The 27640-nt window shown below is 40.9% G+C and overlaps 1 protein-coding gene across 50 annotated transcripts in view; it reads left to right on the top strand.

The window, feature by feature from the left end:
• ANK2 (ankyrin 2) overlaps nt 1–19108 on the top strand; it is a 308768-nt gene extending 289660 nt beyond the window's left edge. For 33 of the 50 annotated variants that reach the window (XM_033160054.1, XM_033160064.1, XM_033160052.1 and 30 more), the window contains 10 exons: nt 868–999; nt 1737–1877; nt 3454–3733; nt 4510–4786; nt 6719–6811; nt 7326–7409; nt 8748–8912; nt 11394–11573; nt 13874–13965; nt 16840–19108. In XM_033160054.1, the coding sequence (XP_033015945.1) occupies nt 868–999; nt 1737–1877; nt 3454–3733; nt 4510–4786; nt 6719–6811; nt 7326–7409; nt 8748–8912; nt 11394–11573; nt 13874–13965; nt 16840–17023 (1628 nt within the window). In that variant the 3' untranslated portion in view covers nt 17024–19108. The remainder of the gene's footprint in view (nt 1–867; nt 1000–1736; nt 1878–3453; nt 3734–4509; nt 4787–6718; nt 6812–7325; nt 7410–8747; nt 8913–11393; nt 11574–13873; nt 13966–16839) is intronic. The other 17 variants (XM_033160090.1, XM_033160096.1, XM_033160089.1 and 14 more) reach the window with 3 other exon arrangements.
• Nucleotides 19109–27640: the final 8532 nt, after the last annotated feature.

Below are 27640 nucleotides of genomic sequence, written 5' to 3'. Positions count from 1 at the left end.
GCAGAACAGCAGATAGTTCTCATCCACCCGAGGTATACAGTACCCAAGACCGATCAAGTTATCTTAGCTCAGCATGATGCATGACATCCAAAACTCAAATCATTAACAATTTGCTTCCCTTTTGTGATGCACCAAATCAGCTTAAAGCAGCTGCCTTATTCTACCGAATGGTAGGACTGGCCCTGGAGAAGAAAAGCAGTTATAGCTTCTGTTTCCTCTAAATTGAAGCTGTGATATAACAAATGTGAATGAAAATAGCCAATACCCTACATGTACTTGAAGCCCAAATAGTCCCCCGGTAATACACAGAAGGATATTGGTTTCACAAGAAAGGCAGGTCTCCAAATAACCTAGAAGTTAGCAAGGATGCACCAAACAGTATAATTCTAGACATATCTACTCAGGTGTAAGTTTTATTGAGTCAATAGGGCTTGCTCTCAGAAAGCAGGCATAAGAATGAAGCCTAACAGATTAAATTTAAGTGGGACAGAGAGGGAAGGTGAAGTGGTGGATGATGCCTTCCCATCTTCAAAATCCCCACAGGTTTTCCTGAGAATAGGCTGGATATTTGACTTTTTGAATTTAGTTGCAGCATGGCATATTCTGGGGTATCTCAGGAAAAAGAACAGGCTTTGGATTCAACAGATTCAAGGCTTCCTCAAGCCTGCTCCCAGAATGCTACATTTCTGGGGCTACTGCTTAACCCTATAACGGCTTAACCTTATAGATATCTACTCAGAAGTAAGTCTCGTTGTTTTTAACAGGCTTTGCTCCCAAGTAAATGTTGAAGGCACTTAAAATAGATGTTAAGTATTTAAAAGGAAATGCGTGACTGTTTGAAATTATTTTAATAATGTGCTTTTTCAGAGCTAGCAAGAGAACTGGATTTCACAGAGGAACAAATTCATCAGATCCGAATTGAGAATCCTAATTCACTGCAGGACCAGAGTCACGCACTGCTGAAATATTGGCTGGAACGTGATGGGAAACATGCTACTGGTATGCTCAGTTTTAGTAGATACCTTTTTTTTTCTTGTCAAAGGAGCCTAGTGCGTATACATGTACTTCGCTGAAGTGCAACACTGACAAGAATTCACGTGCATAATACAAAGGGGAAAATGGCAGTACAGCCCCACATTTCCACCCTCTGCCATCTTTGGTTGACATTCTCACAGCTGTTGTGAAGGAATTGAATGGCCCTGGTTTGCCCTTGAGCTATGTACAGTTTGCAAAAAAAAAAAAGTCTTCATAAGAGAGGCATTCCCCCCACCCCAAATAAATTGATGAGAATGACAGACAAAAAGTGCAGGAAAAAATTATGACACAGCACCACTCACAGCAGGGTGAGGAGCTGCCAGCTGCCAGTGACCCCAATAAAGTCAATTTTTGCAGGCACAATTTGGATTCAAACCTCACCTGTAAATGGACATTTTTGCTCTGCAGGCAGGACCTCAAAGGGGGTCATTGTAACTGCTGATCAGCAGATTTAGCAAGCCTCTTTGAACTTTTACAGGTGGACACCCTTGAGTTACAGGTAAGTAGCCTACCTTTTCCAAGTGTTTGGGGGGTAACCTTAGGGCAGACAGAAGAAAAAGACATATATTTTCATCATTCATCTCCAAATTCAAGGCGATAGTGCAGACTTCTGAGTTACACTCTTTTGCTGTGTGAATCTGGAGGACAGGGAAAAGAGCACACCCAGCTCAAAATAAAGTCTGGTCTCTTCTGTATCACAGATTCAAGCCTTACTGAGTGTCTTACAAAAATAAATCGTATGGATATTGTTCATCTCATGGAGAACACTATGGAAACATCCCGAGACCATAATCGCACCTATGCAGAAATTGAACAGACAATAGGACTGGATCATAGTGAAGGTAAGGCTGAGCTCACACATCTCTGCTCACTGTTTAGTAACTTGTTGGCATTGATGACACAACCATAAAAGCCCTGCTTATTCAGAATTCAACCTGATTTGCTTGCACAGAAATTAGGCAGAGGTTATAGACAGTCTTTGTTGATTACTCATCCTGTTTTGCTTGTGGGGTGTTTGTTTATCCCACACTTTTCAATGCATTTCCCAACCCGCAAGATGGCAGATTTTTTTTTTTAGTGCATTTGCTGCAGTAGGGCAACAGCACCTTTTAAATCTAAATTTCTGATATATGCTTGAATCCTTCCCACAAGATAGGGACAATCTGGAGGCATCCAAAGACAGAGCATTCATACAGAGCACATTACATCAGCAATGATGCTTTCCAGTATTAGCAGCTTAAGACACTCAAGGTGTGAGTCATTCCATGAGTGTCAAGATGTCTGCATGTGTGTTGGAATCATCTCTAAATGCTTTTAATGCTAAGCTTAGCAGGAGGCATGTGTAGGATAATGAAACCCTAAAATATCAATATACAGCAGAAATGGGAACATGTTTAACTGGAAAGAAAGCTGTTCAGGTTGCTATCTGTGGAAGTTGCTTGATGGTAAGAGTAGTTAAGCAATGGGGACAATTACCTAGAGGGGTGGTGGGCTCTTCCTTACTGGAGTTCTTCAAACAGAAGCTAAAGCATGGGTAGCCAACCTAAGGCCCGGGGACCGGGTTCGGCCCAATCGCCTTCTCAATCCAGCCCACGGACGGTCCGGGAAATCAGCGTGTTTTTACATGAGTAGAATGTGTGCTTTTATTTAAAATGCATCTCTGGGTTATTTGTGGGGCATAGGAATTCGTTCACCCCCCCCCAAAAAAAATATAGTCCAGCCCCCCCCCCAAGGTCTGAGGGACAGTGGACCGGCCCCCCGATGATAAGGTTTGCTGACCCCTGAGCTAAAGAGTAATGTCCTGTGGATGCTCCAGCTCTAGGCTATCTGGATCGAGCTGGGGGTTGGAGTAGATGGCCTCTGAAGCCCCTTCCAACTCGATGGTTCTATGCTCTATGTCAGCAGACATTTATGTATGTGTTTGTGTGTGTGGTGCCTCTACATGAAACCTAAGGAAGTGGGAGAAATTCGATTCAGTTCACACTTCAAGATGAACCTTCCTACCTTGTTTATTCCAAACCAATACACAACAGTGAAATACAGCCATCCTTTGAAATTCACACTTCTGCAAATTATGCAATTATACATTTGTATGAGGGTAAAGTGTGCATAAAAATGCAAATATTGGGGGAAATTGTTTTGCAGAAATGTGTATATTAGGCAAAAAATTCATGCAATGGAGAAATTTGCACTAAAATACTGATGAATTTTCAGGAGAACTTTAAAAAAAAAAATTGCAAGCTGATGTGGAAATGTATAGAACTTAAGATTGGAAAAACAAGAAACAGAGAGAAACCAAAACTGACAGATTTACCTCTCCCTACTCAGCACCACCACAAATCTGCATGTAGATGTAAACTGAGCAGACCTTCCTACTTTGCATGAGAAGACCATATAATTGTTTTTACCTTGCGATAGGTTTTTCTGCACTCCGTGAAGATCTGTACAGCACAAGAGATAAGAAGGAAGAAGAGCATTCTTTTTCTAAAGACAGTGAGCCATCAGATCACCCTCCCCTTGTCTCTGAGGAAGACATTTCTGTGAGTTACTCATCCTTGCATGACGGCACACCTAGAGGGGAGGCAGAACTATCCATTACAGAACTCCTACGACAAGCACACAAGGAGCGAGTGGAAGCTGAATTCTCAGGGAAATCTCATGTGCTGCCAGAAGATTCATCTACTACACAAGAATACTTGTAAGAATCCCAAGATTGCAAGCCCAAAATGATGGCATATTGTGAGAAATGTACCGTATACTCTGTTGACCTCTATAAAACACACACACACAAGTGCACTATTTAGATTGCATATATTATGTTTTCTGTTTCACAAACTAAATTGATTTAAGACACCTGCTTTCAGAGCTGCAAGTTCTTCTTCATGCTCATGCATTCAGAGCAGACACACATTAGAAAGTGTTATATGCTCAGTCAAATATGAACTCTATGTGACTATAGACATACGTCAGTTAGAGAAATTACTGAGCCATTGAATTTTCAAAGGACAAAAGAGAATTAAACAAACAAACAAACAAACAAACAAATAAATAAATAAATAAATAGGGGTTGTATCCAATTGCATCCCTCTACTCATGGAAGGCTTTTTCCTCCAGTGGAGTCTATGAACAGAAGGTAGAGGATGATTTTTTTTTTTTTTAATGGGTGACCACCTGGGACTGGGAACATGATTGCACTGTCTTGAGTTCCATGATGGGAGAAAGGCAGGATACAAATGTAAGAAAATAAAATAGGAAAACATAATAGGGAAGTTCCAACATATTTCCAAGCAAGAATGAAGAGTTTTGAACCGTTAAGAGCAAGGACAGAAAGTGGTCCTCCTAAGGTTTATATTAAACTAATGTAAACCTTAAAGTCATGTTGAATATTTAGCCTGACATTCATCTGTATGGTTATTCACTAGAAACACAGAACATATAATAATTAGGTGCCTTGAATTCAACTTTAATTCACAGTGTCACAACTTCTGGAGCAACACAGGCACCAAAAGGAGAAAAAGCAACAAGCATTCCCAGTGAAAAGTCTGAGGGCTCTACTGCAGGCTCTGAGGATCTTGAAAGGCCATACCTTCATACCCCAACATCTAGTGAACGAACAGATTCACCCATTGTGCAAGAACCTGAAGACCACCAAGAAGATCTTTATCCAAGGAAAAATAGTCTGGTGATTGTGGAATCAACTGATGAACACCCAGAAGAGTCAGAAAGATATGAAGAAGAGTTACTGGAAAAGGTAAGTATTACCACTCGCTTGATGAATCACATGGTTACTCCTGCACACATCAGAGGAATTATTATTCAGGGGATTAACATCTTTAATATGATCTTAGTCAGTACCAAGCAACAAAATGTATGAATAATAAATACCAATGTTCCCCACGCATAACTGGCCAAAAACAATTCCAACTGCAAACAGAATATAAATGAAAGAAATCTGCCGTTGAAAACACAAAGCAGTAGGTAGCACAGAAGGGAAAAAGTAAGACAGAAAACTTCTGTCAACTAGGTTAGAACAGGATGAACATGGCAGCAACCCAAAATGAAATGTTCCAGAATGGATTCATGAAAGAGAATCTAATGCTAAAGAAATCCTTTGGAAAAGAACAGTGAATATCCTATATTTAGTACAACTAAGGGCTTCACAGATGCCATTTTTCCCTGTATGGAGATGATAGGAACCTATAAGCTGTTCCATACCAAGTCATTGGTCTCTGTAGCTCAGTATTGTCCACATTGACCAGCACAGGCTATCCAGGATGTCAGGCAGGAGTCATTCTCAGCCCTTCTTAAAGATTCTGGGAATTGAACTTGGGATCTTCTGCATGCAAAGGAGATGCCCAGATCTCTGTGTAGGGTGGGGAGGGGATGCAGGAAGTGTTTGGAAGCCAATATGTGCCTTTCTGATTGGTGTACATGCAACAAACAAAACATTGATGTGCTGGCATCCTACATGTCAACGTTCCTGTTTGTTTGTTTTACAGAGAGGTTGTTAGTGATTAGTGGAAGCTCTTTGGCTCTGTTCAGAATTTGACTTGTCACATGCAACTATTTCACACACAAATTCCCTCAAACAGAAACAGCTCATTTTTTGCCAAGGCCAATTATGAAATTTGGACCCTATCCTACTTCAAATTGGGTGTGTTATAAAATGTTATTCAGCCCACCCCCCTCCCTAAGCACCTGTATCCTGTCCTGCTATCTGGCAGCAGGGAGGTTTGATGAAGGCGTATCTGAAAGATTTCCATTCCCTTTTTTTTCTCGCTGGCATCTCTTGTAATACCTAATGGCAACATCCCAGACATCAGGACTTCTAGGAAATAAGGTGTCTGAGGATGGGCATCAAGGACCCTGGAAACATTCTCTGTATCTGGGATGCTGCTCAGTATGCCCACTCTGTGGGTTTTATGCACCCAAAGCATGTTGTTTCCAGGGCACTTGCTGGGGACAATCTGAGGACTCGGGAATCCTGGGAAACATTACTCCCTGGTGCACGAAATGCTGCCATTGCAGCATTCCAGGTGGTGGGAAGGAATGGGAGAGGCACTCCATTTGCATTCCAAGCCAAGTCATGCACTTGAGCTCACATTGGTTTTGTCCACATATAATGCTGATCATATAAACCATGGTTAGGGAAATTAGCTTGTGCATAAGCAGTCCCTCCCCCATGGAGTGACTGGCCTAGCATTATACATGAACAAACTACACAATCAGGAGCCTTTTCTCTCTTTGACTTCTCTTGTCCAGGTTAATTTCCCTTTTTTTTAAAAAAAAAAAAAGTTTATAGCCAGCAGATCTTTTTTAAATAGTAAATTATATGTAAATGCCTTTTAATTAATTAAATAAATACAAAAGCTTTTCTTTGATTATATTTATAGAGAATGAAAAGTTTTTGGATCGTATCCAAGTTATCCAAACACATTGCACCATAGTTAATACGTGATTTCAAATAACAACAACAAAAAAGTAATAGTCTAGATGGCATCACAAATTTAAAGGCGATTTTAGTACCTCATGTTATGCTCAAGGGAAGAAGTAATGCAGCTTCTGTTAAAGCTGTGAGCATTTGTGTTGTTTCCATTGTGCTAATAGAAGAGGGGCCAAATGCTGTTCATTCACACCATGCTATATCTGTATGATAAGAGCCATGCTTCCATGCTTCCACTAGGAGCTAGCAGAGGAATTAGGTGAGCTGGAGGCCAGCTCAGATGAGGAAGAGATGGTAACAACCAGGGTCGTTCGCCGCCGGGTGATTATTCAGGTACAGGAGTGTTGAACTACTGCACGTGCCAGTGGCAATTATGTCCTGGTTACACCTCTAGGACCCACCCATTCCCAAAATCCTGTTCTTGAAGCAACCCCTTGGCTGGTATTGCACTGATGAATTTGGCATGTTCCTGAATAATGCATGTCTATTGAGTAACATAGATAACTTTTTCTACTTTGATTTGGGACGCTTGGAAGAGAAAAGAGAAACCCAATAGGGTTGCTACCCAATGTGCATTTTGAGGAAGAATGTCCCATGTCCCACTGAGAGTTGCTGCTTCAACACTACTTCCTATTAGGTCAAATGATTTCTGTTTGCCTATTGGTTCAAGGTTTCTTTGCATGTTTTTAAATATTGGTTTGCAGAACCTTTAATGGAGTTCTAACAACTATGCTTCAGTGCTTCCTGATTCATTCATTTCCCCCCTTGCTTTAATCAACTAACCTCTTTTGTACAATTTATTTAAAGCAACCACTTTAATTTATGAATTTTGTTCTTTGACCAACAGTCTGATGATATGCCCGAAATGCCGCCAGAAGCTGTAACAGAGGAGCAGTACACAGATGAACATGGTCATATTGTGGTGAAGAAGGTACAATTTAACATTAAGATGTTGACTTAATGGGAAATGTAGGAAGAATGTAAATAAAAGCTATGCTTGGGCCCTTTTAGGTGCTATGGAGTTAAATTAAAAGAAGCCTACAATGAGACTCCTTCAGTGTCTGTTAATGATTGGGTTTTTTTCTGGTCTGTGTCAGTTTCACATACCGGTATATTCCATCCTGTTTCTGCATCTATTAGCATTATTTTTTGCACACTTCTTCACAAAATGCATTTTTTGTGCACATCTTACCCTAAAAGATGCATTTCGGTACCTCTTCTGAGTCAAGAACTGCATTACACAATTTGAAGAAGTGTGAAATAAATAATTTTATTCAATTCTGTATATTAGTCTGGGCAGTGCAGATTAGGTGGGTCTGCTTAAAAATGCAGACTGGACTAAATCCTCGAAACTCCCCAGTGTCTACTCCAATAGTAACATGGAAAGCATCTCCAATGGGAATTGGACACTTTAGTGACATTCCTGGCCCAAACTGCAGACTAACATGTTGATATGTGCTCATTCCACATGGCACGTCAAGGATGAGCTGGCACAAACTAGGGCAGCAGTGGCTGTGACAACTACTGCAATAAAATTTCTGTTCTCTCACAAAGGAAGCCACAGTTGTCAATCTGACATAAGTTACTTCTATGATGCCCTGCAGAGCACCTTTGAGGCCTAGTTAGTAACCCAGGAACATGTTCAACAGCATGAGTTTTCCTCTATATCAGGGCTTTGTTGGTGGAAAACAATACATCAGAATCAGTGTGAAGGTTGGTAATAAACGTATCCAAGGCTGCAATCCATACACACTTAGCTTGGATAACACCCACTGAGCACAGTGGGGCATTTGTGAGTAACCATTCTAGGATTGTACTGCATGGCCAGTTTGCATGGTACTACACAGACATGTGTCAAACACAAGCTGTTCTAAACATGCTAATCAGTTTTGCAAGTGAGATCTGGGAGATTCTGCTAGGTCCTTGATAACAAATACTTTCTGCAAGGCTTACTTTTTAAAAATATTTTTAAAAGATACTCTTCCAAAGGGGAAAAAACCCCATGGTCTGACTGGGAAGCCTAGCCACTATTTAAAGAGGTGAGCTTATTAAGGTTCATTGGAATTAAGGTACTTAGGCGAACTGATTTTGAACGTCTAGCCTTTCATTTACCTCGTATTTCCTGCTAGTAGAATGGATAAAGTGATGACTCCAGCCCCTTTGGGAAGGGTTATTCTGTTTGCAGATGAATAGAAGATGCTGCACTTACAAAATTGTACATATGAGTGCTATTCTTTTAAAACTCTTAATAATGATGTCATTCCATTAGGTCACTAGAAAAATCATCAGGCGATTCACTTTACCAGATGGCACAGAAAAGGAAGAAGTTGTGATGCAAGGAGAACCTCAGGAGCCTGTTAAGGTGGAAGAGGGAGATGGATATTCCAAAGTCATAAAGCGAGTTGTGCTGAAGAGTGACAGCGAGCAATCAGAGGTTAGTTAGATTGACTGAATGAGAAATAAATTAGGAAAATTAACAGTAGTATTACCCCAAGAGAGTTTCTTCTGGCCATTGTGTTTAAGTTGCAACCTCACCTTACTTGGTTGCAAGTCTGCACACTTCTAAGGGCCTTTTCATACATGTCCTGGGTTTTAAGGTTGCCCATGTAGAGGCAAGTTAGAGTGTGAAAAGCAAGTAGATGAATCCAGGGCATACCCATTTCGAAATTTGCACATCATGTTTTCTAAATCACTTTGCTGCTGGGAATGGGTGAATTATGACTGGAATATCAACAAAAAGGTTATCACTTGCATTTGGAGAACATTGAACACTTCACCCGGGAGGGAACCTTGAAAATGTCCATTCAGTCTAAGAGTTGCACTGAGGGTCAATGGTGAGGGAGGAAGTAGAGTGAGTAGTATCCTATTGAGTAGAGATGTTTTCTCCAGTAAAACTAATTCTCTATCTCTTCTCATACATGTCTGCCTTATTAGAAATCCCTGTTTCTAACTGGCAAGTATCATGACCCCAAACCCAATTGATCACATGATTCTGAAGAAGATATAGAACTCGACAAGAGTCTTGATGTCAGCACAACCAGATCATCGAGGAGATTGGGCTTCCTTTTGTATCTTAAACCTTTTCAGACCCAGGGCCCACTTTTCACCCAGACCTGCATTGGGGAACCCATCCCTTAATATTTTATCACGTATTTGCCTGATAGTAAGACTTTCTGAGAGACCAGACACAAACAGTGAGGATTGGGCCTGTTACATCTACCTCCCTGAAGCTCAGCACTGGCACTCCACAGGGATGCGTGCTAAGTCCAGACCTGTATTCGCTGTACACATATGATTGCATTTCATCTGACCCATCTACTGCAATTATTAGTTTGCTGATGACACCACCATAATGGATTTAATTACAGGTGGAGACGAATCTGCGTACAGAGGGGAGGTTCAAAAGGTAACCACATGGTGCTTAGAGAACAATCTGCACCTAAACATTGGCAAGACAAAGGATATGGTGTTGGACTTTCGGAGGAAGAGAGGGGAGCTAGCCCCATTGTATATCGGGGGGGGGGGGGGACTGTGTGGAAAGAGTCTCTTCCTTTAAATTCCTGGGAGTCCATCTTAGTGAAGACCTTACTTGGAAGGTCAATACAGCCCAAGTGGTCAGGAAGGCCCAACAGAGACTTCATCTCCTTAGGGTCTTGCGAAAGAACAATGTTAGACAACAACCTATGATTTCTTTCTATCGGTCCATGATAGAAAGTGTTCTTTCATACTGTGTCATGGTGTGGTACGCTGGTTTGACAGCCATGGACAGAAAGTCCCTACAGAGGGCGGTGAAGACAGCAGAAGACATCATGGGCTGTCCCCGGAGTCCGCTAGATGTTATCGCAGAAGACCGTTGCCTCAGAAGAGCAAGGAACATTCTCAGGGATGACTCATACCCTGGCCAGCATCTTTTTAATCTCCTGCCCTCGGGCAGGAGATATAGTAGCATGATAAGCCGAACCAACAGGTTAAAGAACAGTTTCTACCTGTGGGCCGTGAAGCTGCTGAATGAAAGACAGCAACATTGCAGCTGACGTTCAGGGTCGGTGGTTGTACGACAGCACATAGAGTGTAACAAGGACTGAGAGATTGGGGGGGGGTTCGTTTAATCGCAATGTAAACGTGTAGTACAGTGACAATAAAGTATTTCTATTTCTATAGTAGTGCTGCTCTTGCAACCAACCTTGAAACTGGCTGTGGCCCACTACTGGGTCATAACCCACCAGCTGAAGACCAGTGATAAAGGCCTTTTCAGCTTCCATAAAGCCTGTGATGGCCCCAACTCTTGGCTGAAATAACATTCCCCATAGCTCAATAGGAACTTCCCAGGCCTTTGACTACTTAAAGAAGCCTACCTTGACTTGGTCTTGGCCTTGGCCTTGGACCAAGCCCCAGCTGAACAGAATAGCTTGTGGGTGCTCTGCTAATGGGATCTTCAGCTGACTGGCCTACTCCTAAATTCAAGGTACTCACATTAGCCGGGGCCCAAAACCATTTCTGCAAGAGTCAGATTCCGAGGGGGAAGTACAAATAGAGAGGTCATAGCACATTTACATCTTGTGACATGCATAGTGAAACTACAAGAATTGAGGTTTTCGTTTGGAATGAGTTTGCCATATGATTTGTGATGTCTACATCAAGCTAATACCTGAATTCCTATAGTAATCTGATTACACATCCTGGAAGAAATTTTGTGAGGAAATTTAGGATTCATTGATTTCTTGCAAAATTTTGCAACCAGGATGAGTTGAGCATATCTTTAAGTTTAATTTATGTATTACATTCACTTAGAATGATAAGCCAAAACTCACTATCTTTCATTTCAGATGTTAACTAAGCAATCCTTGTTTTGAGTTCTCCTTAGTAGTGTGTGCTCACAATTACATAACTTATCCGTGAAACCTTTCTTCACCAGGTGACCTTTTCTGAGCCAAGTGTACTGAGTGCCTCAGAATTTCAGTCTGAACCAGTGGAAGGCCGCAAGGTCAGCAAAGTTGTGAAGACTACGGTTGTACATGGGGAGCGAATGGAGAAGCACCATGGAGATGCTAGCTTAGCAACTGATCTTCCCTCAGCCAAAGATGACTTTGAAGAGGTAAAATATTGCCTTTCCGACATGTCTTTGGAAGTGTCAGTCGGGAATACCACTGTAAAATCATATGGGAAGAAGAATATACATATACTGGGGTAGTTTACTGCAGTGAAGTACATTTGAAGCCTTGTTTCTAAGTAAAGTTTACCTTTCCTTTCTAATATGTCCAAAGCAACTCAAAATAAAAAGTCCAAATTAGAAAATACACAAAACCACTAAAATAATATCTATCTGTAAATGTCCTGTATGAGACACCTGATGAGACCCAGATGTTCTAGGAACATCTGATGGTGCCATATTCTTAAAGCTAAGCAGATGTAGGATACCACTGGGAGGAAGATCCTGAGGTCTTCTGCAGGAAAATCAGAATTGGAATTAAAAAAAATCAACACATTTTATTTTAATCCAATTGCATCACCATATCTCAGTTTAACTATCCAGAACACCCTTCCATGACACCACTACTTTATCTGCACTGCTTTCCAAGTATTGCAGCAGCAGACCCCTCCCATCTCACTGGAGACCCCCCCCCCCACAAAATGCTCATTAACCGAACTCAGGAAACAATCCAAGAGGCTTCTCACCAGAAGCACACTTTCAATATATCCAACTCAGCAATTTCCAATACTCTCATTACATGTTCCTTTCACACTTAAAAATTACATTTTTCCTTCTGTCAAACTGGTGGCATAGAAAGACATTCACATTCCTTTTATCACTGCAGTACTTCTTCATACAAGCACATATTCATTGCAACCTATGAGAATGGGTTCACCTCAGTCTGGTGAGATATTGAAAATTAATTACATTAGCGGTGAAATTAATTACCATCAAGTACTCAAGCCTCCCATTCACCCCATAAATTGCCTATAAACTGATTCAAAGAAGAATGCTCTGGAAACCAACAAGCTATGAGGGCGATCCTGCTGTTGAAAATCACACAAGACATTCAGTAGATGCCAAAGTTTACTTTATCACGCATTCTACCATACATAATCTAGATCCGATTTAGGGCAAAATCATCTTTACCACTTGGCAGAATGACACAAAATGTCCAAAGTAGCTCTGATACCCTGGGGTAGTTTTTCCATTTTAATTGGTTATCATGGTCCACTGTCCATATGTTGACTAAGGATTTTTATGCTGTTTTATGGATGTTCTACGTTCACAGATTAGATATTTGAGATTAGATTAATTATGCAGTATATAAAATTTAAAATAAATAAATAAATAAATAAATAAATAAATAAATAAAGGCAGGGGATGTAGAGCCTCTGTCCCAGAAGACCACAACTCCAATCATCCCTCGCCCATCAGCCATGTTGGCTATGGCTGATAACAGCTCTAGTCCAGCAACGTCTGGAGGGCCACAGGTCCCCATCCCTGATAGACATTGTACAGGTGAAAGTCGAAAAATTAGAATATCATGGAAAAGTCCATTTATGTAAGCAATTGTTTTCATTAGCTACTGGAGATACATGAGATAGACCCATGACACGCAAAGCCAGATATATGAAGCCTTTGTTTGTTATAATTGTGATGATTATGGCATACAGCTGATGAAAACCCCAAAGTTGAAACTGTTAATTTGGGGTTCTCATCAGCTGTATGCCATAATCATTGCAATTATAACAAATAAAGTCTTGACATATCTCGCTTTGCATGTCGTGAGTCTGTCTCATATATTAGTTTCACCTTTTAAGTTGAATTACTGAAAGAAACGAACCTTTCCATGATATTCTAATTTTTTGAGTTTCACCAGTATGTCTTGATTATATGGGTTTCCTGGGAAGACATTTCAGAACTGCCAAATGTTTCCTGATTCTCATAAGTGCAAAGGCAGGGTCTGGCTTCAATAATCTAGGACTAGTCCTGGGGTGAGAGCTGGAAATTTATAACATCCGGGGGTGGGGGGGAGTGCAAAAATCCAGTTTTTGGAAATGTATTCTGGAGCAGGACTGTGAAGTTCATCTATTGCTACTGGAAATAATGCATTTTTCTAGTAGTGGCAGAGAGGTGAAGATTCAGTTGTGACTTCTCAAAATTTACAGTAAGTACAGAAGACTCCTATATATTTTAGACAGTCAAAATGTGATGAATTTGAATCCATGGGCACTCAGTGACAAAATATTTTACATTAGCAAAAGCTGAAATGGGTGGTTTGTTGTTTGTTTACTTGTTTTTTGGCTAACTTTCTTTTTCTCATTGGCTCTGGACTTCCTCCAGCATTTCAGCAGGTTGGAATATTTAAGATGTGCTTTAAAGTCCTTTGTGGTATGGTTCTGTTTCTTATTTCACTTTAGGCCCTGAACTATGCAGGTAACAAAATGAAAATTGAAGTCCCTCCTTTAGTAGAGAATGAGGTCATGAAAGAGGATGGCTCAGTTATTAAAAGGTTTGGGTTGGCATGGCAGTGAACTTCTTAATGGCAAAAGATTAACAAACTAACAGAAATTGTGTGGGAAGTGAAATAATGTCAGCTTTGAATCTCATCACCTTAAGCTTTTCTTGAAAATACTAAGTGATCGACACTAAGGCCACTTCTGGACTGTCACTATTTTGCAGGTATGATTCAGTCACATACCTGCACATTTAGGCTGAAAATATCCCTATCATTTTGGTTCGGAGTCACTAAGTCAATTTTACATGCTTTGATCTCCAGAAATATGTTCACCAGAACTCTATGCTTGACCTTTTCCTCTGTAACAAACACAACTGAAGCATCACTAAAAATAGGTTCAGAAGAGGAAATTTGTCTTCTCGAGCTTCCACTTTGCCATTCAGACAGACAAGTGGGGCTGCAGTGCATGCCTAGCCAGGGGGGAAGAGGGGTGGTTCTGTTTAGGTCTTCAGCCAAGGCTTTTTCGCAGCTGGAACTCAGTTCTGGCACCTCTCAGGTGGGCACCATTGCCATTCTAAGAGTATGAGGGAGAAGTTTGGCTTCAGCCAACTTGCAAGAGGAGCCTTTAAATACTGTTTCCACTTTTGGGGGGCGGTGAGAAGTTATTAATACCCTTATTTTTTAGTTAATGTAGAACTAATTGTACAACCAAAATGGCTACTCCAGTGTTCCACAGTCAAATGTTCTGAGCAGGCTGACTTGCCCTGGTATCTCAGCACTTTGGTTCAGATGTCATGGTTAGAGGAAACATATGAGTAGATGCTGGGATAAGGCAGCCATGATGTATTTATTTCATAATCCACATTTTTATTGCTGTTGTGTAATTTCTGTTAAGCTATAGCCTAACTCAGATTACCTGAGAGTAAACACTGAATTCAATAGGGATTACTTTTGAGTAGACATGGTTGGGATTACATGGTGGTTTGCTTCCCCCCCCCCCGTTTCTTCCTCCTTTGTTTTCTATTTTATGATATCATACACTGGCTTAACATGGGTGGAGCCCTCATGTTTCCCACATGACTTTACAATGACAATAGTCAAGACTGACAATGTATATACTGCGTGGCATCTTGGCTACTTTTAAGACTATACATAATGATGACTATGTATGTAGAAAAGATGGAAGGATGAAATGGGGACCAAGGAATGGTTTAGTTGCATAAATAAAGAAACCATTTAATAAAGCAATAAGGGAGTGGGAGGTACGTTAGCTGGTTAGGGAGATGCTTCATTCAAAGAAAATCCACCACAGCATGGTCCATTCATTTCTTTGTCTCTGCCATGAGGTAGATGTGTAGATGCCCATACTAGACCAAGGCGGCTCCCCGGGAAATAACAAGCAAACAGATCCCCCATACAATATTAAAGTAACGACAGAAACTGTTTTGGTTTGTGTACTTTAGAAAGTTTTAGAAGACAGGGGTGATGTCATTTCTCATAGCTCCCTTCTCAAAAGTAAAAATAAAAAATAGAAATGTTTACCACCCACATTCACTGGACAAACCCCATATAACAATCTGTTCTATTTGATGTCGCTGTGATATTTACCAAAGCAGATTTTAGATGATGGCTGGAAACAGTCATAAACCATGAACTACCTTTTCAAAGGTCAAAACTGCCTCCAGAACAAGTTGGTACAGATCAGTTCCTGAACCAGTCCCCACCCCCACCCTGCCAGTGTTGTCACTTGCCATGCTACAAATATATGCCAAAAATTCATATTGCTGGATAAAGGCATTAATTCCAAATCCTTGAAACACCAACGTGACATGGGATTGCTGCCTTGTTCACAAAGTGGAGGAAAGCATGCATTCTACCCATAAACAGGCTAGTGGTCACAGTTTTTGGTTTTTGCAAAACGATGGCATTTCCAGTTTTTTTTAAAAAACAGTGTATTTATCTCCCACCTTTCCTCCATCATGGATCTCAAAGTTACATATATATGGGTTTCCCCAATGGCTTATGTCAGCAAGGTGGCTGCATCTTGTGCCCTTACTCCATGTCTGGGGACAGTTGACAGTTCTAACTAAGTTACAGGTGGGTAGTCGTGTTGGTCTGCCATAGTCGAAACAAAATAGAAAATTCTTTTCAGTAGCACCTTAGAGACCAACTGTGTTTGTTCTTGGTATGAGCTTCTGAAGAAGTGTGCATGCACACGAAAGCTCATACCAAGAACAAACACAGTTGGTCTCTAAGGTGCTACTGGAAAGAATTTTCTAGTTCTAACTAAGTACTTTCTAAGTGCAAGTATAATATACATTTTGGAGTTGGTCTAGTCAACAAGACAAAATGCTAGAGTGAACACAGCATTTGTGATTAGTGGAAGCTGTGTGAGAATAGTATTAAGCGGTTCACAGCCAAGGATAGCATGGCTCTTAACTGGTGAAGGTAAATCAGCATTGAGAGCAGATGCAATGGAAATATTTAACAAACATGGTTTAATTATCATCATGCTAGGTTTAGCACCCTGAAAAGGTTTGCATGGTTATTTCAAGCTCTTTTAATGGCTGTGCATGGAAGCATGTGTTTTTATAAGGCCCAGTTCCAGAAGGTGGACATCTGACCATGTTAAAAACAAAACAAAAAAATGAACAATTTTGTTCATTTGAAGTTAAAAATTATATTGGGTACAAGCTTTCATTGGTGGTGGTATTATTGGCATCAGTACCAATAATAATCTTTTATTGTTTTTGTTATATTCCACCTTTCTATAAGAATAGTTAAGGCAGCTCACATCCATATCCCTGCTGCAGTCAATTTCATTGGACCTATTATGTCTCAAAAATATTATTATTATAAAAGAGAAATTCCATTTCCTTTTTAGCATATGCTACGATTGCTCACTCTTTACCATTCATTTCCCTGCAGGACAACCATGAGTAAAGCCAGTACTCAGAAGAGGACTGTGGTTAAGGACCAGTATGGAAACCGTATTCATGTGGAACTGCTGGAGGACACACCAGAAGCACTACCCCGGGATGACCTTCATCATGACCTCCAGCAACTACTGAAACATTTCTGCAAAGATGAGTGGAAGAAAGAGGCCAAATGAGATGCTGCTAAAATCTCACCCACAGACCAACACACATATCCATTCAATATCCAGAATTCACTTTCTTCTTTTGCTGTAGATGACATAACATAATCACTAGAGGACAATAACATTTCGACTTGGCATATAGTGTAGGGTTGTTTTTCTTTTCTTTTTTCTTTTCAAATATCTGTAAGCTAATTTGTGACCAAAGATAGCATCCTTCATTTGGGATGGTTTGTCTACTAAAAGTCATTGACTTTGTGCTATACTGGAAACTTCTCAAGATTGCCATCTTTGTTGTTCCTTTGCTTCTGCATCCGATCCGTAAAAAACATAGCTTCTTCCACAGGCCTCTTCAAATCACAATGTGCATTTTTTTTAAAAAAGGATGCTAACATTAACCTGTAAATAGCTAAAGTGCTTGGACTCACAAGACTGAAAGAAACACTGCCTTTCGGGACTACTTTTAGGATTGAGAACTACACAGTCTGTTGAAACTGTTGAAGAGTGATTAATTACTCTTCTGTTGAATATACAACATGGATCTACTGAGAAGGAAGCATGTCAGGCCTCCCATGTTTATAGGACTTCCAGTTTGTTGATCTCCTTGACTTGAAAGTTTCTGAGAGTCAGGCCAAAACCTCAAACTCCAGCTGTTGCCAGCTGAATGCAGCCACCCCTGCTTTATGACTCCTGGGAAGCCACCTAAAGATTTCCTGAAGAAAAATAAATACCCAGTTAGGTATAACTTGCTAGCAGCTCTATCTGTGGCACATTTGCATACTGTATTCAAATCTTTTAGACTGGAACAAGAGGCAAGGTGCATTACAAAAAAAACAAAACAGCTCTAACTCCTGTAATTTCCTGTTTTCATCACTGCTTTAGCAAACCACGCTGTCTTATTGGTGGTTATTCCTGCTGGCCACTGCACTGTAGATAACTTGATAAGGGAAAAGAAACCCTTTCCCACTCTTAAGAAAGGTTACTCTAAATTTATCACATTCTATCAAGACTGTCTCTTAACCTGGTACATGCATGTGGCATTGGGAAATACAAACTCAACTCTCTTGTAACCATGTCAACAGCTTATCTCTCTCAGCACTGAGAGAGCGGAGCTTAACCTTCCATTTGAGATTGTTCTTCAGAGATTTGCTTATGGAGGGATATGAATCCATTGGGCATTTGTTTTTTTGTCGTCGTTTTATTTATATTCCTTAACCAACTTTCAGGAATCATCATGTAAATGTCTGCACTTTGATTTTTCCAAGAAGGGCATATGCGACTCTGGAATTATTCTGTGGTCTGTACCTAATTCTAATAGTGGTCTGGAGCTCTGTTGCATTTTAACATATATATGTAATTATATATATTATATATATACATATAAAATGATATACATTTTGAATCAGTTATTTGATAAAGACAAAGTATATTCAACAAGGATGAGTCAAGTCCTCCAGGGTTGATATTTTTCAAAACCTAGCCAGATTTTCCTTCTTGTAAAAAAAAATAATAATAATAATTGACTCAGTGCTCAGAATACCGAAAATAAATGTTACAAATGGCACCTCCTCATTTAACTAACCATGTGGAGAGAAAGGAAACGTTTTAGGGGGTTTGGTCGCCTGCTAAGAAAGCTACCCAAAGTGCCATTCTACCATTTTTTTTTGGTTGGCAAGCACTTGTGACTGCCAAAATGGAAGGAGACCCATTTCAGGACACACGATAGCTCATTTCTCATTGTCAAGAACATCACTGGTTGACCTTCAAGACTGGGGCTCTAAAAGAAACGCATTTCTGTTGTGTACTTTGCGGTGCAGATGATGTTCTGTGTAACAGCATAATGGCTATTCTCCTTTATCGGTTTTGATTTTTTGCTGTGTTATCAGAGAACTTGAATACTGTGAGAAGAAGTGATTTTAAGTTGACAAGTCAGCATCTTGTTCCCATGGTGATAACACTAACTGAATATATCTATGAGGGCATGTATTAGTTAAAAAGATTTTAAAAAAGACAAAACAAAGCAACAACACTAACAATACATAGCTGCAACGTGTACAATGGCTGATTTAATTAAATAAAAATGTACAAGTGTTAAATGTAGCACTAATTGTATGCCTTTTTTTGGTACAAGTTTAGCAGGGCTGATTTAGGTGCAAAATGGCAAACTTGGCAACCTCTACATATTATTATTATTACTACTACTATCATTATTACCTCTGCATATCCAAGAATCAAATTTGGTTATTTAATTTAAAGTATGGGAAACAAAAGACACTGTTTATTGTTTTCCGTTCATAAAAGAATAGATCTTGCTGTTGTCTTATTGGTAGCAACTTCAGTGCATTACTTACTAGGCATGGTGGTTAAATAAATAATAATATTTTATTTATACCCTGCCCATCTGACTGGGTTTCCCCAGCCACTCTTGGCGGCTTCCAACAGAATATTAAAGTGCAATATTCTATTAAACATTAAAAGCTTCCCTAAACAGGGCTGCCTTCAGATGTCTTCTAAAAGTCTGGTAGTTATTTTTCTCTTTGACATCTGGTGGGAGGGCGTTCCACAGGGCGGGTGCCACTACCGAGAAGGCCCTCTTCCTGGTTCCTTGTAACTTGGCTTCTCGCAGAAATTATTCCAGAGATTATGTCATGTGTATGTTTTGTTTCGTTGTTTGCCAATTGTTCTGACATAGATAAGAGGTGGAAGGGACCCTGAGGACCATCTAGTCAAACCCTCTGCAGTGCAGGAATATGCAGCTGTCCCATACGGGGATCGAACCTGCAACCTTGGCATCATCAGCATCACGCTCTAACCAACTGAGCTATCCAGATGGTAACTCTTTTATGAAGATGGTAACATCAACTTGATGGGCAAACTGCAGACATTCCCTCATGTGCATGAATCCCAATAGGTAACCTACAAAATGTGCATGATCCCACAGGCAAATGTTTCCTCTTTTCCATGATTTTGGGGGCTTATAAAGTAAGATACCTTAGAAGCACAGACATTAAAATCACACTTGCACTGTTCTCCGTGGAAAGGTATTATGTGTGGAAAAACTCCCGCGTAGTTACAGAAGCATAACCAACTTTTTTTTTTTGAGAAGGTCAGGTTGTCTGATGCTTTTGAAAGAGAGGGAAGCAGGGCAAATATCCAAATTTATATTCCAGAATATATGTAGTGGTTGGCAAGAGCACCTCTTTGCAATCACCAATGCTAGGAAGTAAATGGGAGTCAACATGTGCAGGGGTACTTAGACAGAATCCTTGTCCCAAGACACTAGAAAGAGAGAGAGGTCATAGCTCAGTGGCATATGCTTTGAATATACTACTCAAGACATCCCATCTCCAGTTAAAAGGTGTGGGAGATGCCTGAGATTTTGGAGAGCCAAGTCAGAGGGCAAAAAATACTGGACTAGTGTCATCCTTTGTAGAAGGCAGTTTCATATGTTCATTTGTCATTTTGTGCCACATCTGATTGATGATAATATCATTGTTCTTAGCTATATATTCATTAACAACATGGGGAAAGATGTTAATAAAAGCACGGCCAATCCTGTAGATACATATTTTACAAATAGATGGACAAATTGATCTCGTGCTACAAGGGATAAGAAGCAATAAAATAGCAAATAAAGTCTGGTGCTCATGTTGATAATTAAAAGGGAGAGGGGGGAAATTAACTTCTCTGTTGCTGGATTAGTTGCAACTCCCCTCAGGCACAAGAGATGAGTCATGGTGGGTGACCCGTTGAAAACATCTGCTTCAGCAGAATGTGAACCATGAACAATGAACAAATGGATACCACAGCTTCTGCGTAAATCAACTGTGATAAATACTATGTGCAGATTTTTTAGTCATCTCCTCTTTAAAAAGGATGACAAGCCACACATGCAAAGGAGCAACTAGCAGCATAGTTTAAATCTGCTGATTCATACTTAGATGTTAGGTGATTGACAGGCAGGTGTCCACAACTGCTGTCAAAACAGCCCGGGGGTGGGGAGGTGCACGTGGTCTGTGAAGGAGGGTGGAGTAGACAGGGAAGCATGTTCCTACGCTCAGTATAGGCCAGGAAAAGGAAAGAAGCAACCACGTTAGGTGGCATAAGCTCCCAAAGCAGAGAAGTGGCACCAATTTCCAGCAAGATCTTGCTGAAATTTCACATGATCTCACAGAGTGCAAGACATTTCATGAGTAGCCCCTAGCCGCATACAATCATACTTTTGCTATCCCCTTAACTATGAATTGGTAATAAGTTGGTTGTCATTTCAAAAAACTATCCTTCCCCCCCCGCCCCATCCCCCATGGGATTGAAAACAGCTACAACAGCTACATGACTGATATAATTATTCTACTTGTGTCTGTCTGTATATGCATCACAGGAGCAAGCAAACTTGGGATGCTGCAGATCCAAGGCTGCCCTCAGCCCAGCACATGTCATTTCCTACAGCTGTGGATTAATGCCACAGAGCTCTCTGCCACTGCAACAAGGAAACCGCTGGTGGCAGACCCCTTCTCTGCCTAAGAGCATGGCTCATCACTCAGCTGTTCTAAGAACTCGAGAGAAAATATCCCACTTTCTTGCAAATGTCAACTCCTCACAGCCAAATACATCCTCAATGTTCTCCTCCTATCTCTTATAAACATTTTAGTCTTTAAAATATTACTTCATTTAATATTTGGTAGAATACAACATAGAGCTGCTTCAGAACTGCTCGTGACCCTTGTTTATATTGCTCTGTTGGACACAATATGTTGAGAGCTGAGCAATTGTGGACATGGTCAGTGGGGTGGGGAGCCTTAACCTTTCCAAAATGGTGGAAATGGAGCCTTTTGCCAGTAACTGATGCTGCAGGTTTCTGGGGGAAAGCATGAATGAAAAGAGCAGGCTTCAGACTGGGAGGCCACCCAAAAACACAAACAGTAATGGCATATACCAAGAGCAGAATAAAATGCAGGAAGAAGGGACAGTTCCTTAGCAAGCTCAAGGAAGGGGTTGAAGTAAAGTTACCAGATTTTTTTCAATGAATCCGGGGACACTTTTCAACTTCAATGGATTTTGTATGGGGACTGATTTGTAAATCCGGGGACTGTCCCTGGGAAATGGGGACGTCTGGTAACCTTAGGTTGAAGTAATAAAGTTTTGAGTCAAATGCCAATAGCAGATATGACCTTGACCATTCCGGTTTGATGAATGACAGCTACACATGCAAACCCAGAACACCAGCTTGAAATATGCCTTATCATTAACTGCAAACAGAATTCAGACTTTCCAGATAAGAAAGGAATAGGGGAACTTTGGCTACGCTGGCTGGGGGTGATGGGAGTTGACGCCCAACAAGGGGCATGGTGCTGATAATGGCAAGGTTGCAGGTTTGATCCCCATATGGGATGGCTGCATATTCTTTTAATAAATTTTTATTAAGTTTTCAACAATATATAACAAAAAACACTAACATAATAACAAAAATTATACAAAATACAAAAATACTTAAAATAAAAACAACACAATACAAAAATACAAAAAAGAAAAAAAATCAACAACAAACGCAACTATAACACTATAATGATTCTCTTCCTTAACATTGTTAATTGACTTCCTCACATCCCCTCCTTCTGTTTTCATTGTATAAGATCGTTAGTAAAATCTTAACATTATATAATCATCAATCTATCTTAATCTTATTCTGAATCTAATATCCTTATCAAACTTCTATCTTTATTTAATCTTATCTATTTTCCATAACTGTAGCCTAATATATCTTCTACTTCACTTCTTAAATACTAATCTTAGCATGAGTTTTTAAATACTGCATATTCCTGCATTGCAGGGGGTTGGACTAGATGATTCTCAGGGTCTCTCCCAACTCTACGATTCTATGATATGGAGGGCCATAGGTTTCCCACCCTGAAGTAAAGGTACTCGATTATTAAGAACAAGTTTGATGAACGGTGGCAATTCAAATGATGTGTCTATCTCTTGCTAACTTCACCAGCATCGTTACCAGAAAACACAAAGCGCAGCACTATAGGAATGAGCGAGGTAGACTGCTACAATTACAAATGACATTTACATAGTAGAAAGAGGCTAGCAGCGGTGTATTTGTCACTAGAAAGCAATCAGCTCCAAATCACTGCAAATAAATCAGCTCACTGTGAATAAACAGCCATTGGACAGGTTTCAGAAATAAGACATTTCTCACAATGCCAATGGAATTACCACGTTCAGACCCAGCTTGCACTCTAGAAGATCAACATTGCCTAAAGGAACTGCTTTGCTATGTGCCAAAGGTTTGCATATGAACCATTCTGTTTTATTTCAGCATATTTAAACAGCCCCCATCAATGTTTCGCAGAACAGAAAAGAATGCCTCTAGGTCGGAATTTTGCAAGTGATCCTGTAGCTTAAACCTTTTTAGGGAGAGAGAGAACAGGCTGAACTTTTTGCACTGTTCCAAATAGGTATGTGCAATTTACCCCACTTCTGTGATCTTTTCACCCCTTGGGGCAGGAGAATGGCCTTTGGAAATGGCAAACACATAATGTCTTTGGCACCACAGTCTGCAAGACTGCATCCATCCAGTTCTTTGATGCTCATGAAAGTAGCATTACAAAGCAAAAGTGAGGTGAAAATGGGATTGCTTTCCTATAATAGCTGGTAGGAATCCACTACTTATAGATGAGATTCAGCTCAGCTCTTGGGCAGTTTGTGTATATTAGGGGAAAGTGTGCCTACATTTGCGAAAATAACATAAAAATGTGTATTGGGGAAAACATTTAAAAAATGTGTACATTAGCCAAAACTGCATGCAAATACTTACATTATATATAATCTCTTGCATTTTAAAACAAAGGCCCACATTGAAGAAGACTAGCATGTCAGGGTTCTCATTCTGTCTTCTTATTAATCATATTTCTATCCCACCTTTCTTCCAAGGAGCTCAAGGTGATACCACACCCCCCATTTTATCCTAACAACAACCCTGTGAGGTTGTTCTGTTAGGCTGAGAGACTCCTATTGGGCCAAGGTCACCTGGTAAATTTCATGGATTTGAACCCTGGTCTCCCAAGCCCTAGTCTGATATTCTAACCACTACACCACACTGGCTCTCGCTGGTGTAACCCCTCACCTGAAGCATAAAAAGCTCAGGAAATTATTGTCTGACCAAATGCTTTGACTCACAGAATGACCCTCAGAATCGGAACGACTTTCAGACTCACAATCTGAAAGCTACAGAACCTGTAATATCAGATGCATTTGGATCTAACCCATCTCTTTCCATTAATGATAGCTACTGACTTATCAAGGTTGCTAACAGGTCCTTGAGAAGGCAGATGGCACTGCAAGATGGCGCATGCTGCCTTTCCCAAACGCTTGACTTTTTCTCTGCAGCGATCTCAGACTACAAAGCAGGCTCCCGAGTGGAATCTCCATGGTAAGCCAGCGGCTCTCATTATTGGCTTGCTTTAAATATACCCTTTGGCAGACATTATTCTCCTGGCCCTCATCTCAGCAGAAGGCGGCCACCATCAAAAGATAAGTCCAAACAAATGAGCCATTAGTACCAAGTGGTTGTTTCCAGCTGATTTATGGCCTCTTTTGTGTTGCACTGCATTACTTCCTACAAGTCTGGAGGCCTGCTCCTAATTTCCATGGCAGGCTCGCTTTATTGTCTCCGTGTCAGAGCAGGGCAGAAAATAGCAACACATTTAGCAAAGCTACACAAATTACACCAAGAAAATGGATTTTGAATCTCCCCCTCCTTGCAGCAGGCGGAACGTTCAGCATCCTACAGACTCTCTGAAGGAATGCTTTTTTCAACTATAGAGATTGAAGCTAATACAGAAAACACTGCATCAGTCGATTACATTTGCACCCTACCTCAGTGTTAAAAGAAATGTACCAATTTCTTTGTTTCCTACATCACTCCCATCTTGCCAAAGGCAGAAGGGTTCTGTATTAGGTATCTCTGAAGCAAACGCAAAACACAAGTAGTGAAGGCAGCCTGGAATCACTGAGCAGCAGGCTTCATCACACGCAATGATACAGATGCTCTCCTTTACACTGGACACAAGAATCAAATAGCCTAACATACCTAGACACAAAAAAACATACCAGACCCTCCTTTACAAAACGGTACCAGGCAAGCAACAAGCCTTCCTTTACACAAGGATACCAAGCAAGCAACAACCCCTCCTTCATACAAAGATAGAATACTAACCAAACTTCAATCTTCATTTCAACTGCTGGGAGCCCCAGGGAGGTAGCAGCGAAGACCTGTCTGGCCAGGCTATGAGGCACTTATTTCAGTTTGAGCCTACATCAAAGCTCCTTTCTCTCTGGTTCAGGCCCTGTGATTTTTTAAGCTACCTTCACCTGGCTTTACTGTAATTACCTTCACCTGGCTTGGGTGTCTCATGATCTAGGCCAGCAGGCAAGCACAGTAATTAACCTACAGCTGGGTTATCTCTGAGAACAGAAGCCCTCCTGCAAGCCATCAAATCAGCAGGAGTCAGCATTAGAATCACTGCTGCTTATGGGGATATGGAGGGTTAACAGTTCCTCTTGCACATTTTCACAACAACCCCCAGAGCACTGAAACAACAGGATCAGTGACTCACGTTGGAAGTTTCCACTTCAGCTGCATATGTCACTGTGGTTTGACAACACTGGCATGGACTTATCCCATGATCTGGCCATTTTACTTGATCCTTCTGAACAGGCGTGAAATATAGCCATGGGGGGGGGGCACAAACCATGCTACTCTAACCTATGACTCAGCCTTAGACAGTGGTGGGCTGATTTCTAGCCCAAGGTCCTACCCAGAATGCACCACTGACTCAAGGCCAACCTTCTCTAACCTGCTGCCTTCCAGATGTTTTGCACTACAACTCTTGCCAGACTCAGCCAGGGATGATGAGGGTTGTGAATAAAAACATCGGGAAGGCACTAGATTGGGAGAAGGTTCTCTAGAGGATTATAAACTCGTGCGGTAACTCTTCCAGCTGCACATTTCATCTAATAAGCAGGTTTCAGTTTATGACCCTGATATCAAGGAGATATTCCTGGAACACGTTTATCAGTTTATCATCTCATTATGAACACACATTAACAATCTATCAGTCTTACAATGGTCCTGCAATGATTCATTTACTTCCAAAGGAGTTGTTTCACTTGTATCTTACACAGAACCACTAAAAGGCAATCATGCTTTTGATATCATTTTCTGCCCCCACAAGAGGTGTGTGTGTGTGTGTGTGTGTAGCGTGGTCAGCACCAATTACTGATTTGGAAAGGGAGGGAAATTTGAATCCAAGTTCTCCAGTGGAGAAAAATGTTGTATGAAGCAGTACTGAATTCAGTCCTTCTTGTGAATAGATAAGCCATGCAGTCAAATCTGATGGTGCCACATCACTTTAGGCTACTTGGGGTGTTTCCATGTGGCTTTTACTGTTGATTCAATGCTGCTTGTTCACACTATTGTCATCCTCATTGAAAAGCCAACCTGAATCTCCCCAATTTATCCAGATACTATTTCCACTGGGTTTCAAAACAAAAACTTAACAAATTTCCAACAGAAAATGGTAACTCTGGATTAAATGGGAAATGAATTCTGATAAGGGTGTCATGTGGACACTGTGCAAAACTTGCAATCCACAGTAAACAGCCCTTGGAATCTATGAGGACATAGATCTGGGCCGCATGTGTACTGTTGACTCCATGGCTCACATGAAAGCTTCTCAGAAGCAGTAGGCTTAGCACTGTTGGAAACAGAGCACTGTCCATTGCAGCAGGACTATTGTTTTACATTCAGTTAATACACCCATGTTAAACTTTATATTGGTTCCCCCCCCCCTTGAAGTCTATGGGTCACTAGTTGATCACCAGCCATGACAACAGCAGCTCAAGCAAGTAAATTCTGGTCTGGAACATTTGCATAGTTTCTGTGAAGTAGTCCTGGAAAAGGAGCCATTTGCTATTCACGTGGTTGAAAAGCCAAAGACAGGAGCCAGACTGGCTGTCAGCAAAGGAGAGGAAAACAAACACATTTCCACAGCTTTATCTATATGCATTTATGGGTGCTGAGCACAGAAGCAAAATAAACAATGCTGTCAGGGCCATTGACAATAAAAACAGAGGAGCTATAATAAATGGTCTCACAAGTGATGGCTGTTCTCTCTAATGTGTTCTGTTGTAGGAGGGAGACTGATCACTCCCAGTTCAGGCGCCAGGGAGGAAAACCCAACAAGCAAATTATGTGTATTGCATCCACCCAAGAGGAGAGTTCAGTCGAAGATGAATGGTTCTGGAGAGGGCTTTTAATGGGAAAAGCCCATAGTTTCCTTGCAAGCTACATGTGAGCAATGAAATCTGCACATTCTTGTTGTTGGCACCTGTCTCGAGAGACAATGGAGTGTGCCTCTGTGGATGAAGCCAAACCACAGAGTGACCTCTCCATGGTGCAAACCTGGGCAGGGCATGTGGAGGTCCTGAGCTGCTCAGATAGAAAGACCCCCCTCTCAGCCTCACTGAAGTAGTCCAAAGGAAAGCAGAGCAATACATCTAGCACCAGCTTGGATGCAGGAGTTGCTGGAAGGAGGTGTTCAAGATGCCACCCAACTATCTTAGGGA

This window comes from Lacerta agilis, chromosome 9 (genome assembly GCF_009819535.1).
Source record: "Lacerta agilis isolate rLacAgi1 chromosome 9, rLacAgi1.pri, whole genome shotgun sequence".
In the NCBI taxonomy this organism is placed as follows: Eukaryota; Metazoa; Chordata; class Lepidosauria; order Squamata; family Lacertidae; genus Lacerta; species Lacerta agilis.
The sequence above is the reverse complement of the archived record's forward strand: the minus strand, read 5'-3'. Positions and strand labels throughout refer to the sequence as shown.